The sequence below is a fragment of the Phyllostomus discolor genome, chromosome 12, assembly GCF_004126475.2.
Source record: "Phyllostomus discolor isolate MPI-MPIP mPhyDis1 chromosome 12, mPhyDis1.pri.v3, whole genome shotgun sequence".
Taxonomy (NCBI): Eukaryota; Metazoa; Chordata; class Mammalia; order Chiroptera; family Phyllostomidae; genus Phyllostomus; species Phyllostomus discolor.
The window spans coordinates 14,986,824-15,005,925 of NC_040914.2; the positions used below are offsets into that span (position 1 = coordinate 14,986,824).

The 19,102-nt window shown below is 46.4% G+C and overlaps 1 protein-coding gene across 1 annotated transcript; it reads right to left on the reverse strand.

Moving 5' to 3' along the window:
• Positions 1 to 5,534: 5,534 nt before the first annotated feature.
• On the reverse strand, positions 5,535 to 14,742 carry LOC114511430 (CD177 antigen-like). Its single transcript, XM_028530128.1, is given in 9 exon segments — positions 5,535 to 5,680; positions 6,311 to 6,496; positions 7,133 to 7,178; positions 7,180 to 7,274; positions 11,682 to 11,798; positions 11,953 to 12,066; positions 12,749 to 12,934; positions 13,200 to 13,364; positions 14,673 to 14,742. Coding segments are annotated over 9 exon segments (1,125 nt in total).
• Positions 14,743 to 19,102: the final 4,360 nt, after the last annotated feature.

The window sequence follows — 19,102 nt, forward strand, 5'->3', positions numbered from 1 at the left end:
TCCGCAGCATTCCACGTTCACTGCCGGTCAGTGATTGCATCATTATCATTCAAATATTTGATCATCCCCTTCTCAAAGAAGTTCCTTTAACTCATCATGTAACCCTGATTTGGTGGTGATGAACTCCTTTAGCTTTGTCTTCCCTGGAAAGCTCTTTATCTTTCCTTTGATTCTAAATGATAAATTTGCTGGGTAGAGTAATTTTGGTTATAAGTTCTTTTCATCATTTTGAATATTTCTTGCCAATCCCTTCTGGCCTGCAAAGTTTCTTTTGAGAAATCAACTGACAGTTTTATGGGAGCTCCACTCTAAGTAACTAACTGCTTTTCTCTTGCTACTTTTAATATTCTCTCTCTGTCTTTAAACTTTGCATTTTAATTATTATGTGTCTTAGAGTTGCCCTCTTTGGGTTCATCTTGTTTGGAACTCTCTGCACTTCCTGGACTTGTATGTTTATTTCATTCACCATGTTAAGGATTTTCCTCTCATTACTTTTTTCAAATAGGTTTCCAATTTCTTCCTTCTGGCATGCTCAGGATGTAGATGTTGGAATGCTTGAAGTTGTCCCAGGGATTCTTTTCACTATCCTCACGTTTTTGGACTCTGTCTTCTTAGTGCTGTGATTGCTTCTTTTTTGCTTCCTTATATTCCAAATCACTCATTTGATTCTCAGCTTTATCCACTCTACCATTGATTCCACATAAATTGTTCTTTATTTCTATTAGGATATTCTTTATTTCTGGCTGGATTTTTTTATGCTGTTGAGGTCTTTCCTAAATTCCTTGAGTATCCTTATAACCAGTGTTTTGAACTCTGCATCTCATAAATTGCTTGTGTACATTTTTTAAGTTATTTTTCTAGAGCTTTCTTCTGTTCTTCCAATGGAGCCATGTTTCTTTGTCTCCTCATTTAGACATCCTCCTTGTGTTTGTTTCTATATATCAGGTAGAGCTACAATGGCTGTCAGGCTTAGTAGAGTGGTGTAATGTAGTATGTGTCCTGTTTAGCCCAGTGGCACAGCCTCCTTTATTATTCAAGCTTGGTACTCAAGGTGCACCCACTGTGTGGGTGAAGGGAGTTTGAAAGGGGTATGGTGTATAAATGGTGAAGAAGGGATATTTGGGTTCAGGTGGTGAATACACAATTAAGTGCACAGATGACATGACGTTGATTTGTTCACCTGAAACCTCTATAATTTTGTTAACCAGTGTGATCCCAACAAATTCAGTAAAGGAAAAAAACTCTATATAAGAGAAATACCCTCTAACTTAGTTTTTTAGTGATCACACATAATACTTTTTCTGAAGTGATGCCTTTCCTGAGACTGTAGAGCTTATAGTAACAGTAAAATCATGATTTTAGAACATTGTTCTCACACAATCAAATCTTAAGGAACCACTGCCCTGTAAAGTTGTTCTGAGGGTTTCTGAGTGTCTTCGAACTTTGTTTACACACCAAGACAATGTTGAGAGAGATGTTTTCAGCAGTGAGAGTTCACAGGCTGACCAGACCTGGGCAGTCAGTAACAACAAAAAGAGCCAGGTACACTCCAGAGGTTCAACCTTGGATTATAGCTGCTTTTGTGATACCCAAAGTCATAATAGTCAGGGTAAAAAGGTAGGAGGATGCTTTTCATGATGTGTGCCCCATTGCCCTCTAATTGGAGTATGTTCACACACCAGAGCTTGTGAAAGACAGCCTGAGGGTTGATGAAGTCAGCATCACTGCAGTCTGAAAATGATACCCACTCAATCTGTCACAGGGATAAGGATGTCCCTTGTCCCATACAAGCCTTGGGGACTTTTTGTAAATCAATGTGGTATGTTTGCTGACATGGTTAAAACAATGTAGTGTATTGTTTCTTAAATTCTTCTTCCCTAGAACCCTGCCTTTACCAAAGATCCCCACAACACAATCAGCATTCCAACTTAAAATGACTTTTCCTCATTTTAAACATTTGACATGTCCAAAAAAAAATTAAAAGGAGGGGAAACCAAGAGCTGTGTGGTGGCTCACCTCTGAGGCAGAAGAGGCTGATGGGAACTTCTGGAAAAGAGGGTCCTGGAGGGGCCCAGAAGTGACTCTGGTCAGGCAGAACAAAGTGTCCCAGTCACTGAACCAAGCCATGGAACACAAAGGTCACTGAGGAATTCTGATGGGCTGGGATCTGTGGTGAAGCTAAATGACCAGGCAGGCACTAAAAGTGAGGTCAGTGGAAAACCTACTGAAGTGCTGCATGATATAGGTGCTAATTTTCTAGTTCTGATGGGAAGAAATAGGACCTGGACCTCCATTAAAAAGATTTGTAACTTCTTATCATAGACTAAGCCAGCTCATAACCCTGGAAGCCCATGAATGAAAAGAGAGGCTGGGTCCATTTGATAAGGACCCTGTCACCATGGATGTAGACAGAGAATCTTCCCTCACAGCAGAGAGATTAGGGGCCATTGATCTGGGGATGTTGGACACAGGTCAAAGGAAAATAAAGGCTCTGTCCTTTTGGGGTAGATTTTTCTTTTTTGGGAGGCGGGGGGATGGTGGCTATGAATGGGTGCTGATGGCCAGTGTGAACCAGGTCAGGTCACAGATGGACTTTTGGTGAAGTCACTTTCTCTGAGGGCCCAGTGGGACCCCAGGCTCATCTTCTTATTTATGTCATCCCAGAACATATTATAATTATTGGTAACTGGAAAAACCCAAACACATCACCTGACCTATGGAGTGAGAACTATTATGGTAGGAAAAGCCAAATGATGCTTCTGATTCTACCACCATCCTACTAAGACCGTAAATCAGAAGCAATAATGAACGTCTGATGGAATTTCTGAGAATAGTGCCCACACCCTTCATGAGAGGTGGAGGGGTGTAGATTGTTACTCCACCTCCATTTGTTGCTCCTCTTTGGTCACAGCTGAGGGTCTGGGCAATGACAACAAGTTACAGCAAATGTGAAGTGGTGATGACAAAGAAGCTGTAGTTTAGCATGTGGCTTCTCACTGACCCTGGATATGCAGCCACACATCAAACAATTCATTTTTTTGTTTCTAGGCAGAGATAATCATTTATGCTCACATTTCAGGGACAACAGTATATCTTAACTTTGGCCACTTTCCTTGGTCCTCTCATGTGCTGTCTCCTATCATATGCTCCTAAGAAAGCCTCATCACCTGATTTTCTCCAGAGCATCACACTGGGCCACCTCATCAATGAATTTATGTGTTTTAATCAGACACAATGGGCAACATATAGCAAGCACCCTTGATGATTCAGAAATAAGGCGGTGCCAGAGGGTGGAAGAAAAGCTGTGCATTGTCCAGCACCCATTTCCATGCTATAAATGCTGTAGATGTGGGCACATTGAGCTCTTCCTTCCAAACTAAGAGATGCTTTGCTACACCTCACTCAGCTGCTTTTAGAAAAGAGATACATCTCTTATAATTTTGGGGACATGTGTGGGATGTAGTATGTTTGGACATGCTGCTCTTGCTCATTTGTGAAGGAACCTATAAGATGGTCTTTTTTTCTAAATCCTACAGCAGAATAGGGCTCTGATAAAAGTGGAGGCTGGAAATGCAAGTGTCCTGATTTGGTCCATAGCAGACAACAGACCCAATGCCATTGTAAGTTTCTGTGATGTCAAAAATAATAGGGATAGTCACAGTATGAAACTTTAAGGGCTTGGAGAACAGGAATGTCTCTTCTGCAGGTAACTATCTTTCCCTTAAGGAAGTATCTCTTAACTCATTACTGGATCCCAGTAGAGACTGGACTCCTGACCACATGACCTCAAGGGCATTGTGATTGAACTGCAAACACTGGGTGCTATCTGAGCCACCACAGCATAACATTACACATGCCCATCAGTGTCCATATCCATGAAAAAAGTGAGTATGGGATGCAGCTCAGAGAGGAATGGAGGACACATAGGAATACCCCAGCAGGTGGCTCAGACACCCATGGCACCTGTCCCTTCTGCCCCTTTCTCCACCCATGCCCATAGGCTCCTGGGGATCTCCAATGGTCTAATACTAGAGGGGAGAGAGCGCAGACCAGGTTTATGTTAGTGTGGGTGAGGAATCCCACCACGCTTCTAGTCACTTGGAAGCCTCAACTGCCCCCTGGCCATTCTATGCTCCTCTTGCCACTGATAGGGCATAACAAGAGGGTTGCTCTGCTGATTGACAGACAGCACCTGACTAGCAGAGGGAGGCTGGGTGGCTGAGTCAAGGAAATCTATGTTTGGGAGTCAGGAGAGTTGTTGGGAGAACATCTTCATATTTCTCTGGCCAGAGGCCCTGTTCAGGGGAAAACAACAGAAACTCAGTGCGGACAAGACCATCAAGCACGCACTTCCCATACGAATGAAGATTTGCCTCAGAAAATTGTCCAGAGTCGGTGCTGGCTGGTGGGGAGAGAATATGGAATGGGTGTTGGAAGAAGGCATCTCTGATTACACCTCCAGGACATGTCCAGCTTTCCACCCCCACCTTCCTCTCACTGTTGTAGGTAAAGAACCATCATTGTTGGTCCTCAAATTGACATTAGCACACCATGTTATCACAATTAAGTAATGGAGAGGAATTGTTTATGTCCTGTGTTGAAGACTGATTTCCACCCAAACAAATGAAGGAGAGAATGTGAAAAGGAGAAGGGTGGATGGTGATGGACACTCCATTTCCTTTTCCAGACTCACTCACTTTCCTCCTTCCTGCTGTTCTTTGCTCCTGGGGACAGATCTCTTGGGACTGTGTCAATGGGAAATCCCACTGAGTGGGGCTGGGCCACCCATTCTGCAGCTCCCTGCCTCTCTTGTTGCTGTACACTGGTTTGATTTCTCAGCCTGAGGCCAGAGCTCCTGCCAGGCAGCCCTCTCTAATCTCCTCCCCCACCTTGGGAACCTAGTGACAGCAAGGACTTCTCTTCTGCCTTTCAGACGTAGGACAGTAACAGACCCTGTGACATCAGCCTCAGGGAACTGGGCACACCCTCTTGGTTTTTCACTTCACACAAACCCATGTGTCAAGTGATTCAAGTGGGATGAGTCCCCTGTTTATACAGGAAACCTGACTCCTAAGTAGAAATCTCACTGGTCAAAGTGCACCTTTACCTCCCAGGTCATGGTGATGCCCAAATAATTGTGGCTGCAGCACTGCAAAGGCTCTATTACCATACCAGCTGGAAAAAAAGATGTGCACCAGACCAGTGAAGGATAGGTCTGACATGGTGAATCTCTCCCTGGATTCCTCTCCTCCCCACCCCAGATTTCTGTGAGCCCTGCCCTTCCCTCCCATAGAGAAATCCCAGCACTGGGAGAAAAGATCATGCCTTTATTTATCAGACACATGTGGCCACTGTTTGAGTGTCGAGCTCCCACAGGGCCAATTCAGCTGCTCCTAGGCCCTTCCATATGTTGCTCCCAGGCCACAAAATGTGTGGTTGTGTGTATGAATGAGAGTTCATGAGGAAGATGGGAAAACAGCTCAGTGTTTTGTTATGAGATCAGAAGGAGGGTTTTGTTCAGGGGTTAGCAGGGACTAAGAAACATAGGGAAATAGAGTGAGCATGGAGGTCATCCCACAACAAAGGGCTAGGGACAGCCCCAGCCCCACCACCTGAGCCATGTAGGGGACAGCAGCAGCCCCACTTTGGAGATCATTATTTTCATCCTCAGACAGTTCACCTGTGACAAATGGCCCAGTCATGTTGATGTGGCCCAACAAGTAATTGGAAGGATGGTCCGTCCATGCAGCCCTGAATCCTAAGTGTAGACAACAGCCCACCTAGGGAGTGAAGAATGAGTCAGAGGGGTCTCAAAGAAGTACACACTTAAATTCCTAAGACCCAAGAATCCCAGACCCTAGCACATCCCCCATTAGAACAGAAGATCAGGCTCCTAGGCATCACCGCCTTCAGATCAAGAAATCTGGGTCCTCAGCGCCTCTCACCCTGGAGCCCAAGAACCAGTGTCTCAAATGCCCTCCCACTACTGCAGCAGTGAATCCAGGCCCCCAGCCCCTTCATCCTTGTAACCTGGGCTTCAGCACTCACCTCTTTCGAGACTGATGTAACCTTTGTAACAATGAGTGGCACCCTTAGGGCATGTGACATTTGCAGAGTCTGTGCAGAATCTACCAAAGTCCACACAGGCAGGACACTGAAGGTCTCCTGGGACAGTGTCACCTGGGTAGCAAAGGCAAGGTTGGGGTGCACAGCTCTGCTCTCAGTTATAGCCACCCTCCTTGAGCCCAGAGTCTTCGTGTCCTTGGGGCTCCATCTCTCCATGTCCCATTATTCTCCCTGGCTCCCTTACCTGAATGATGGATGGAGTTCAGCAGGAGACTGGTACTGCGGGCACTGTTGTACCCATTGGAGGAGCAGAAATTGGCATAGGAGGCGGCAACCATTCCAGGGGGACTCAAGTAGATGGACAGAGTCTTGGAATTCTGTGTCTCAGTCCTGCCACAACCTTTACTCCCCACAATGAGTGAGCTGGGTCCTGTGGGGGTAGAGTGACAGCTGGGTGTGGGGAGGAGAGGCTCTGAGGGAGACTGGAGCCAGGGATTCCTGGATTTTTAGCTGGCAGAGGGTGAACGTAGGTTCCCTGAGTACAAGAGCATGGGGTGGTTGCAGGCAGGGCCAAGACTGGAGCCTGAGCCTGGGTCCTCCCCCAGCTTTGTCCCCTCTCAGTTCTTGCTCAGATATCACATCAGTAGAGTCTTCCTGATTTCCCTTTTTTAAAATTGCAATCTTCACCTCAATCTCTCTATCTCCTTTCTCTGGTGGATTTTCTTTTTCCTCACTGGCATGTAAAACTTCAGAACAGCAGACCCAATGAGATCTACATAGCCTGGCCCTCAACAGGTGCTCAATAAGGCTCAAAGTTACAGAAGTTACTGTGCACCAGCTCTGTTCTCAGACCTGCATGGACCATCAGATATATCCTCATGACATACCAGCACAGTAGGTAGCATTTAGCACCTATTATCAGAAGAGGACAGCAAGCGCAGAAAGAGGAAGAGTGAGGTATAGAATTCCAGCATTGGAAGTAGGTAGGAAGTTCAGGAAACAGAATCCAGGACAGGAGACTCAGGATGTGATGCCATGGTCCCACCCTCGTACACAGCTCACGCACCTACATCTATGAGCAGAAGAGTCTCCTGACACACCTCCTCCAAAAAAACATGTCACATTCTTAAATGTATTCCATTCTTCCAGTTCCTTACTCGAGTTTGGTTTAGCCCAAAGCGTGAGTCCCTGTTGACACGTCCGAAAAGCTGGAAAGAAATCACCAGCGTCTGTGTCAGCCCAGGAACAAGCCATGTCTCCCCCTCCAGATCCTGTGTTTGGGAAGGTGATCATGTTCTTCAGTCACATTGAGGTAACCTGGACACAGTCACTTCATCTCAGGTGGAGAAGGGACCTTTGACGTGTATGCCTGCCCCCATTCCTTACACCACCACTTCTGCTCCAGCATCTGCAGGAACCTTGCTCAACACCCTTGAAGGCTGCTCCTCCCTTGGGGTGTGGCAGAGAAAGATGGATCTTTCTTAACCTGAGCCATCTCTGCTTCCATCACTGAGGCTCAAGGTCCTCATCTGGATAACAAAGAGTGTAGACTGACACCCTATATTCTTTTAACTAAGAAATCCTATGTCCCAAACGAAGTTCCTCCAATGCCTAGTGTGTGTACTGAGCATTTACTATGTGCCCTGCTGTGGTGACTACTTTCCATGGAGTAGCCCATTTAAGGTTCCCAAGGCTCTTTCTCATCCGGGTTACCTCATTTTCTCACAGTGACCACCAAAGTAGGTGGTGTTATTTACCACTCCCCATTTTCAAGATGGAAAACAGAGGCAGAGGAGTGGTGAAGTAGATTTCCCCATGTCCCACCACTAGTAATTAGCCAAGCTGGGCTCCTGGGGGTGAGTGATGGGGAAGATAGTGTTTGATACCGTGCTCAGCTACCTAGGCCTCTGAGGTCCTCAGGAGTCCAGTCTGAAATACAGGACCCTAGACCTTCACTTATGGCCATTCCATCACCAGCAAGGATATGTCACATGATGCATGAATTCCAGGGCTGATGACACAGATTCCACCAACATGTCTAACTTTCACAACAGCCTCATGAAGGAGGACTGCTCATTGCCTCTCTTCACAGACCACAACATCATGACTCCTGCTGCCCTGCTCCCAGCCTGGCCCCGGCTCTCCCCTCCCCTACCCTTCACATGTTAGTCAGCAGCAGCTCCTGACTTGCAGTTGCTCAAGTTGAGAACATTGCTGCCATTCTTAACAATCTCTATGACTTACACCCCCTGTTGCACCCATGAGGACATCCTGTTGGCTTAAGCTGCCAGATACCTCAGGAACCTGGCCACTTCTCATGACCTATGCTGCTTCCACCAGCATTCAGGACCCAGTGGGCTCTGACCTGCTGAGTCTCTCTGGGGATCCCCTCTCCCACATCCAATTCCCACTTACTCTATTTCTAACTCAGCAGCCAGAAGAATCCCCATAAAATGTAAGTTGATTCATGTGACTCCTCTACTCAGAATATTCCAATAGGGCCCTGCCCCACTCAGAATAAAATTTTATGTCCTAAAAATGGCCCTAAAGGCCCTGCCTCTCCATCTGCACGTCCTGCTCCAATCTCTTTTGAATAGTCATCTGGGGCTACACTGACCTCCAAGCTTTCTTGCACACCCAGCAGGCCCCCACCCACCCCAGGTGTGTGCCCTTCTGCTCCCCACTATCTGTAATCACCCACACCTCCTTGAGTTTCCTGAAAGACACTCATAGAGGTGGTGATCCTCCAAAGCTGGTTCAGTGGCACAACCCAGAGAGAAACTCACATCTCTCTGATTGAGACCTAGGCTCTTAGCGGCTGTGCTCCTCCTGACTATGCCAATGCACCGCCCTCACTGGCACTGCAGCCCTATTCCTTAAGGGGCCAGTCAAGGCCATTCACATTCCAAGTCTTTGTTCTCCTTCAGTGGGCTCCTACCACGGCCTTTTTTGTGCAACCTGTGCTCTTGCACCCAGGCTTCCCCAGCCCCAGGTCTTCCCAGTAGCTGTCTGTCTCCCTGGAATGGCCTTCTCGTCCCATGACATCTTTTTGTACCTCAGCTTCTGATGTCTGTTCTTACTGTCACTCAATAAGTGTCTGTTAAGTTGTTAAGCTGCCTCACTGACCTTTTGAACTGGGGTAGGCAAACACATATCCCTAGATCTGACTCCTATACTGAAAGCTAACAGCATAAGTTTACATATGGGGGATATTCATTTGTGGCATAGTAGCTCTGTTTTATGTGGCAAATGCGTGGTTTTTGTATCATCTGTGTATGGTACATGGGGATGTGTATGTGCATGGGAGTATGAAATGTATGACAGGTATATGTTATGTTTGCATAGTATGTGTAGTGTGTGTGGCATGCAATGTGTGGTATATAGATATGATGTATGTTGTGTGTGTTTTTGCACAGGTGTGGCATGGTATCAGTTCTATGTGTCTGTGTTTGGTTCATGTGTGGTGGATTTGGCATGTATTGTGTTGTGTGGTCTGTGTATTGTATGTGGTGTGTGGTATATGAGGTTTGTGGTGTGTGTTACATATAAGGTGGCAATGTGTGCTGGCATGGTATGCCTGCAATGCAATGAGTCTGAATATGTCTGTTGTGTGTATTGTGTGGTATGGTATATTACATGGATTACATTGGGTTTGTTTCAGGAATGCTTTCTATATTATAAATGTTACCTAGTTCCAGAGACAAGGGCCACATAATTAAACAAAATAATTTTTAAAAAGAGAAGCAGACTGTTCCTCCATGGTCAATACCTGTCTGTGGCTGCCTTGCCCACAGGAAAAAAAGGTTAAACTTTCACTCTGGCTTTGTCGCTTCTTGATCAGCACCAGGCCCCCCAGCCTCCCTGTTCACTCCCACACCAATATCCATTCCCAAGACATGCTAGGTCAGGTCCAGTCTCCCTGGCCTTGCACCACTGATCTTTCTGCTTGGAATAGCTATTCTAAGGTCACCCACACACATCTTGTCTACCTGAAAAACCAGTGACCACTCCCCTAGTCCTAGGTGCACCCATGCTCTTTACAAGATCTTCTCAAGCAGAGCTAGGAAGCCATTTCTGAAAACAGGAAGATTATTCCCATCGCCAGGCCTTTGCACATGCTGTTTCCTCTGCTTGTTCATGTCTTCTTCCTACTCTACTAATAAACTGAAGCTAATCTTTAAGACATGCCTCACACATCACCTCCTCTGTAAAGCCCTCCTTGAAACCCCACTTCAGGACATTACTGTTTTCCTGCTTACAGCTCCTCCAGGCTCCTTCACCACAGCCATGTGACCATCTGCATCTGTGATGTCTCATCTCCTAGTCCTGAAGTCCCTTTAGGGCAAGGACAGGGTCTGAGTCCTCTGCAGTCCCCACAGACCTTGGAATCCTGCACAAACTGACTTTTCATCCTGTGCTAGCCCTTGTGCTGCCTCAGGCTGGAAACCTTGGCGTTGGTGACACCCAGGCCCTGTCCTCAAGGCTCCCAGACCAGCCAGAGGGATCCAAGCACAGACGACTGTTTGCTGAATCCACTCAACATTCTCCTTGAAGCTTTAAAGGTTGGGTGCCATGGGCAGATGGGGAAACTGAGGTTCAAACAAGGAAGGTCCTCTTCCTACTCTACTAAGTCCCCACTCCCCTCCCTGACTCCTGTGCTTCTCACTGAGACACTCCAGGCCACTGTCAGTCTGCCCAGGGCACAGTCAGGCTGCCTTTGTGTGGGTGAGTGGGGACACTTTCAATACCCCTACTTAGCCTCTGCTTTCCCTACCACAGCTGAAGCATCCTTGGTTTTCTCTGGCCTTCCTTCCTGTACAGCATGGCTACTGGGGTACCCTAGTACCATAGGTGAGGGATAGATGAAGGTTGGGGAGGTAGAGTAGTTGAAAAGAGATCAATGACCCAGGGCTACCAAGGTCAAGAGTGTGGGGCAAGCCCTGGCTGGTGTGGCTCAGTGGATTGAGTGCTGGTCTGTGAACCAAGGGATTGCCAGTTTGATTTATGGTCAGGGCACATGCCTGAATTCTGGGCCAGGTCCCAGTGGAGGATGCACAAGAGGCAACCACAAATTTATGTTTCTCTCCTTCTCTTTCTCCCTCACCTCTCTCTAAAAATAAATAAAATCTTTTAAAAAAAGAGTGTAGGGACCTAGAACTGAAGGCAATGAGTCACTCCCAGCATGAGAACTAGGCACTCTGCACTCACTTCTATATCCAATGGATAAAGCAGAATGCAAAGCACCCAGCCCTGTGTGCCGCTTGACCTTTCTCTCTGCTCCCCACTCCCTCCCACATGGACAGTCTGTCCTCATTTGGTTTGTCAGTCTCAATGTTACCTGAAACACCCACCAGTGAGTCCCAGTCCTGTATCTGTCCATGGACCACATGCCCTGTCTCTCCATTTCATCTGGACACCTATTACCAGCATTTTCATCCCAAAGCATCTACCAAGACAATTCTTCACTTTGCCTATGCCTGAGTGAGTAATAAAATTCTTAATTGCTTTTGGGTACTAGTGTTGGTAGGATATGCTGGAAGTTCAAATTTCAAGGGTCATCATAACTCAAGGCTGTGGGGCAGGGCACAATCACACTTTCCGGGTATGGGACTCACCGTCAGTATTACAGTTTTCACTCACAGACAAGGGCCCAATTTCCCGAGTCTCATTAAGTAGGTTGCAGGCTGCTTGGGACATGCATCCCTGGACTCTCAGTTTGCTGTTGATGCCCCCTGTGGGAAGGGCCCAGGAAGAGTGAGAGAGGGTAAGATGCCACCACTGGGACCATCCAACCCTGAGAAGCCAAGCCTACCCTTCTCCAAGTCCCGGATCTTAGCTAACCTCTCTGACTTCAGCGCCTACAGGGACCCCCATGTCGCAGCTCACCTTCCCTGAGCTTGAGGATCCTGTTGTAGCAGTGTGAGTGCCCAATGGGGCAGGTCACCTCTGTCACAGACTCACAGCCTTCTGTAGACAAGCAGACTGGGCACCGCACGGACCCTGGGACTGGGAGGTGAGAGGGAGGAAGGGAAGACTTAGCTGCCTCCATATTTGGATCTGGTGCCTTCTACCAACCCCCTTTTCTGGCATCCATAATCAACCTCCTCAGTCTCCTCAGACTTTTCCAGTTCAGGTTTCTCTCATGTAGGCCTGGGGTGCAGGAAGTTGGGGTCATGTGGTTGGGGAGAAAGTAAGGTAGGGGGTAAAGAGATCTGGGAGAAGGACTGGGGACTGATCCCAGAGGGGTGCCCTGGGAGGAACCAAGAGAGAGTTCCCCCATAACTTCACTACACAGACCAAGCTGACATGATGCCCCAAAGGGAAAAGTAAGCAGAGCATCACCCCAAACCCAGTTTAGGACACAGATAAGGAGAGTGAAGAGTTACAGGCTAAGTTCACTTCAGAAGAGGAAGTACCAAAACCCTAAATGAAACATGGGTGAATCAAGCACAACAGTGCAGAAAAGGGAGCATGGCCCAGGTCCAGACCATTACCAGAATCTGAGGTGCAGTCCAGTGTGCTGCCCCAGGACTGTGAGAGGAAGCTGTGCCAGGGAAGGGAGTCCTGGGGAGTGTGGACAGGCTGGGTGGCCAGGAGGCATCTAAGCAAACATGCTCTCTGTGCTCCCCTCCTTCCCACACCCTCTCTTCTCTCCTCCTCCTCCCCTCCCTCCTTGTCTCACCTGCAGGGGGAGACAAGTTCCAGAAAGGGAGGGTGGTGGAGAGGTCATTGCAGAGGTCCTTGTGGCGACACACATGGGTGTAGGAGACAATGGAGAGACCAGGGCCTGCCCGGTGCTGGGTGACACGGGCCTCTTGATCCTCCTCCTGGGTACAGCCCTTGGTGAATACTAGGAGCACTTGGGGTCCTGGATGGCAAAGGGTTCAGGCTGAGTGAGGATCAGGACTCTGGGTTCCTAGAGGGAGGATCTGTGGATTGGTTGAGAGGCTGGAGAGGTGGTGCCTGAGTTCCTGAGGGCCTACTGCTTTGGAGGAGGGCACAGTTCTTGGTATGAGGGAGGGAGTCTCCTGAGTCTCCACACAGAACACAGGCAGGACTGGTCAGGAGGAGAGGGAGATCCCTGCATGCATCTGGGTGCTGGTCATGCCTGAAGTGTATACAGTCTGTCTCACCATTCTCAAGTAACATCAGTGTGTCTTGGCAACCCCAGCCCTCACTGCAGATCTTCCTGCCAAAGGTCTGCTGAAAGGACTGTTCTGTTTCATTCCTCACAGTTACTGCTGTTCCAGACCAACAGATGAAGGCCTGCGCTCCTGGGAGGAGAACAGAAAATCCATCTTAGCCCATCCTCCCAGGAAATCCCCTCCCAAGTTGGGGTCTTCGCTCATGGGGCAGCACAAGGGTGAGGCCTAGGAGGGCTGGAAGCAGAGCAGGCTCATGGTCAAGGCTGCTACAACTCTCTCACTCCTCCTCTTTCTCCCAGAAAACTGATCCCTTTTATACCTCTCCTCACCCAAGGTAGCCAGAAAGGGGTGGGGAGTGGAGGACCTTGCCAAAGGAGGCCTGAGCCCACTTTCCTAATCTCACAAGCTTAAAGGCTGAGAAACCTGAGTCCTTCCTCTTCCTTTTGACCAAGGAGTACAGCCTTCCAGCCTCCTTCTCTCTCAGACCCCAGAAGTCCAAGGCTCCTCCTCACTCCCATCCAAGAGTCCAGAACCCATACACTCCACAGTTAAAAACTGAGGCACCCTGACACCCAGCCTCCCTTGGTCAAGATTGCCAGCCCTATTTCCAACTGAGCCCAGCTGTGCAAGTCCCCACCCCCACCTTGTTACAGGATAGTTTGTGAAGACAGTTTCCTCATTTCTCCAGGCAACCAGGCCACCTTCTGGCCCCAGTTGGGAAAATGGCCCAACTGCTTGTGAGGACATTAGTGGTGGGTCTTGGCTGGTCCCTATGGCTTTTCTACCCTAACCTCTGCCTCTCACAGATATGTACCTCTCTTTTCTTTCTCATTCCTTCCAGTATGGCTTTCCTTTTTATTCCCTTTTCCATGATCTTCTTCATGCTTTTATTCTCCTCCTTCATATTCTGATTCTCATTCGCCTTCTGTTTGGTTTCTCCCTACCAGCACAACACAGGCTGAGAGCTCCTGGTTCCTGTAACCCAGGAGGGAGCTGAAGTATCACAGGGAGAGTAATGGCTGTGGAAGAACTAGGATATTCCTTGACAAAGCAAAGTTTCTCTGCTAGAAACAGATGGGAGCAGTGATGTGCTAAAAACACAGCTTTTCAGAAAAACAGCATCAACAAACCCTGCCTCATAATGTTGGCCTGTTAATGAGGTGCGAATTCTCTCACCACATCTGATTTTGAAGCCACCAACAGATTAACAAGATGACCTTGCCAAATCCTAAATAATTAACAATAGGTTTCACTGGCGTGTACCAATCACTTCTAGTCCACTGGGTAGGAGGGAGGCTGGAAAGGATACAGAAAATCTGTCAGTGAGTGCAGAGGTTAAAAAAGGAGAAAAGAATGGGTGAGAACAACAGTAGAGGAGAAATAAGTGAATGTGAAATTCACAATGGTATGTGTATTTTTGACCTTTTCATATGTTCCGTTTTTATTTTGTTTGCAACTTACAGATGTGCCACACAGACACCAGTGTTAGTCTTATCTCCCACTGAGTCTGCACCACTAACTGGCATATCATGGGTGCTTAGTAGATATTTACTGATTGAGTGAGAGAATGAATGACTGGATGAATGAAGAAGAGGGAAAGATAGCACTACACCGGTGTAGGTTGTGCAGTTTTGAAACACCTTCCCCTTCCCAATGATTCATGTTGTGGCTGTGTGAATGGAGCCCTCTGAAGTTGTGCATGGCCTGAAGCAGAGTCCCTGGAAGAAGAGGAGAAAGAAGATGGGTAAAGGGACACATAGGGTAACAGGTCATCCATTAATTTCTTGTTTTAGTGAACAAATATTTACTGAGGCTGAACTTTGTGCCAGGCACTGTCCCAATTGCTGGGGTTATAAGAAGACCAACAAGTATGAGGGCCATGTGTTTGTTGAGGTGGTAGCCACCTGAGAGACACAGACACTAAACAAATGCATGAACACAAAAAAATCTTATCTATTGCTTGGTACTGGGAGGTGATGTGAAAGTAAGTAATGGAAATGGGAGCAGGGTGGGCCATCCTGAGGATGTGACCTTTGTGCTGAGGGCAGAGTAAAAGGAAGGAGTCTGCCATGGAAAGACAGGTGGGAAGAATATTCAAGGCAGAGGGGAGAACATTTGCAAAGGCCTGAGGTGGAATCAAGCTTGGATTTTTTGAGGGTTAGAAAGAAAGCAAGGCTGGACTTGTCATGGCTACAGAGGGAGTGATGGAAGACAGGAGTGGAAAGGCTGGCAGGGGCTCAGCCAAGTAGACTCAGAAGATTAAAGCAACCTTTCTGGGATCCTGCATCTTTCAAAAGGCCAATGCAAAGGCTGGGTGTGGGGCTTCTTGGCAAAAAGTCTGACAGCCCTTGGTGTAAAATTCTATTGCCTTCCTGGCATGATCCTATTGCTCCCTAACTGTGGAACCCTTCTCTGAACTTTTTCCTTCCCCTCTGTCACATAGGTGTAATGACTATCTGCAAGTCATGGATGTCTCTATAACCCAAAGTGGATTCTCAACACATGACTAAAAATAGGTAATATTGTAAGTCCTTACTCTGCCCAAGCCCTACTCCAAGCCCTTTGTATATTTCAACTTATTGACTCACACCCACAACTATGAGGGGGATCCTATTAATTTCCCAGTTATATAGGTAAATAAATGAAACCCCCAAAAAGTAAAATAATTTGCTCAAGGTCATACAGTGTGGCAGACATACCTACCCACCAAAGATCTTTGCTCCCTTTGGGATGTAGTGCTCTTATGAAGTGATGACTGGCCAGCTAGAAAACTATACTTCCCAGCCACCTTTGTCTGTAGGTGACCATGTGACTATTTTCTACCAATAGAACATGAGCAGAAATGACTGGTATCAATTCCAGGCCTGAGTGATTAAGAAGCAGGAGTGACTTCTTCTCCCATCTATGTGGCTGTCAAGGGTGGTGTGCAGATAAACCAGGAAGAAATGCTGGGGAATGAGTCTGACCACACAACCCAGGGTTCCAGCATGGGGAAATGAAGCCTCAAAACCTCTGAATGTGAAAATCTCTAGGGGTTGCAGTGGTGGGAGAAACTCCCAGCCTCACAGGAGAGTTTGTTGGAGAGACCCACAGCATCCTAGAATGTACACAAAATCATTCACCTGGGAATCAGCACCAGAAAGGGCCAAGTTTGCTTGTGGGTAGCAGGGGAAGTGACTGAAAGCCAGCCCAGAGCCAACTATTTTTCCCTCTCTAACCCCTCCTCTACATACAGTGCCACAATGCAGTGATGTGCATTACCCCCACCCTGACAAATACCTAAGGCTCCACCCCTTACTATATAACAGGCATGCCAAAACAAAAATATGACCCAAATGAAAAAATAGATCAAAGCTCCTAAAATAGAAATAAGCAATGAAGAGATAACCAACCTACCAGATGCACAATTCAAAACACTGATAATCAAGCTGCTCACAGAAATGGTTAAGTATAGTCTCAAAATAGCGGAAGAAGTGAAGGCTATGGAAAATTAAACAAAGGGAAATATACAGGGAACCAACAGTGATGGAAAGGAACCAGGACCCAAATCAACGATTTGGAGCAGAAGTTAGAAATAAACATTCAGCTGGAACACGATGAAGAAACAAGAATTCAAAAAAATGAGGAAAGCCTTAGAAACCTCCAGGACAACTTTAAACATTACAGCATCTGGATTATAGGGATGCAGAAGGAGAAGAGGAAGAGCAAAAAATTAAAAACTTATTTGAAAAAAATAATGAAAGTGGGCCTCCCCAATCTGACAAAGGAAATAAATTTCTAGGAAGTCCAGGAAACCCAGAGAGTCCCAAAGAAGTCAGACTCATAGAAGCACATGCCAAAGCACATCATAATTACCTTACCCAAGATTAAAGATAAGCAGAGAATCTTAAAAGAAAAAAAAAAAAAAAAGAAAAAAAAAGAAAGGAGACAGTTACCTACACAGGAGTTCCCATAAGAAATCAGCTGATTTCTGAAAGAAAACCTTGCAGGCAAGAAAAGGCTGTAGAGTATTTGAAGTTATGAAAGGCAAGGACCTTCATCCAAGATTACTCTATCCAGCAAAAGCTATCATTTAGAATGGAAGGGAAGATAAAGTGCTTCCCAGATAATGTCAAGTTAAAGTAGTTATCATCACCAAGCCCTTATTATGTGAAATGTTAAAGGGACTTGTCTAGGAAAAAAAATGATCAAAACTATGAACAGTAAAATGACAACAAACCCACAACTATCAACAAGTAAACCTAAACAAAAACAAAAATAAGAAAAAACTAAGCAAACCGATAGAACAGGAACAGAATCACAGAAATGGAGATCACATGGAGGGGTATCAGCAAGGAGGGGAAGAGGGAGAAGGGGTGAGAAGGTACAGGGAATAAACAGCATAAATAGTAGGTACAAAATAGACAGGGGGAGATTAAGAATAGTATGGGAAATGGAGAAACCAAAGAATTTATGTGTATGACCCATGGACATGAACTAAGGTAAGGGAATGCTGATTGGAGGGGGTGTGGGGCAGAGGGGAGTAAAGGAGAGAAAAAATGGGAGAACTATAATAGCATAATAAATAAAATATGTTAAAAATGAAAAAAGAAATAAGAAACTGATGCTAAGCAGAGAGGAGGTAGGAGAGGAGTATCAGAGAAAGAAGGGAAAGGGTTGTCATGGAACATGTATAAAGGGACCATGGACAAAGCCAAAGAGGGGTAAGATTGATGGTGGGAGGTGGGTGTGTGGGGAGTGGGGGAGATTGGCGGTGTGAAAATGGAGACAACTGTACTTGAACAATAATAAAAAAGTGAAAATAAAAGTTAAAAAAAAGAAGAAATAAATCTCTGCTCTGGTTCTTTTCCTACCCCACTCCTTGTGACCTCTGGGGTATTTGGCTAAAGTCCTTGGAGTCTTGATCACAGAGGAATTGTGGGTAAGCAAAGGTGGGCTAGAGTGGGGCCATGGAGAGATGGGATCTGCTCAGAGTCAGGATGAGAAATTACAAAGCCTGGGAAGTATGGGATGGGGGGGGGGGTGGGCGGAGGTGGCATTACATGGATTCCAAGGGACCTAGAAGTACCATGAAGGAGGACTTTTTTTAAATCTCAGGATTGAGGTGAATATGAGTGAAGGGCTGACCTACATGTTGAGGGAGAAGCCACTGGATGGTGTGGTGAAGTGGGGCTGCCATCCTCCCAGACTAGGATGGGTCTGAGGATGAGACACAATGTTGGAGAAAAGGATAAAGTTCTTGAAGACTCAGGTTAAGAGTCTTGAAGACTCTTGTCCCTGACATCAGGACAAGAGGGAGTACCAGATGTACAAGCTGGCAGAGTACAAGGGCAGTGGATATGGGGGATAAGAAGACAGAATTCAGATTGGTAATTACGAGTAGTTAGGGGATGGGGGAATGAGGAGCAACCCCTCAATGGGTACAGGGTTTAACTGGGGTGATGAAAATGTTTTAGTACAAGGTAGACATGGTGGCTACACAACATTGGGACTACACTAAATACCACTGAATTATTCATGATAAAAAATAACCTCATAAAATAATTAGGCTGAATGAAAGAAGCCAGATAAAAAGAAAACATACTATGTAATTCCATTTATATAAAATTAAAAGAATGCAAACTAATCTATTGAGTGACACAAAAGATGAATGATTGCCTGAGGACTGTGAGGATGGGGTGCAGTTTATAGGGAAGGAGTACAATGGTATGTGAGAAACTTTTGGGTGGAATGGATACACATAGAGCATGTTTACATCTCAACACTCATCAGATTGTACACTTTACATATCTGTGGTTGATTGTCTGTCACTTATACCTCAGTCAAGCTGTGATCAAGGCTTGATGTCATGAGTTGCTTGTGTGGTAAGGAGGGGAGAATATTGTTCTTTT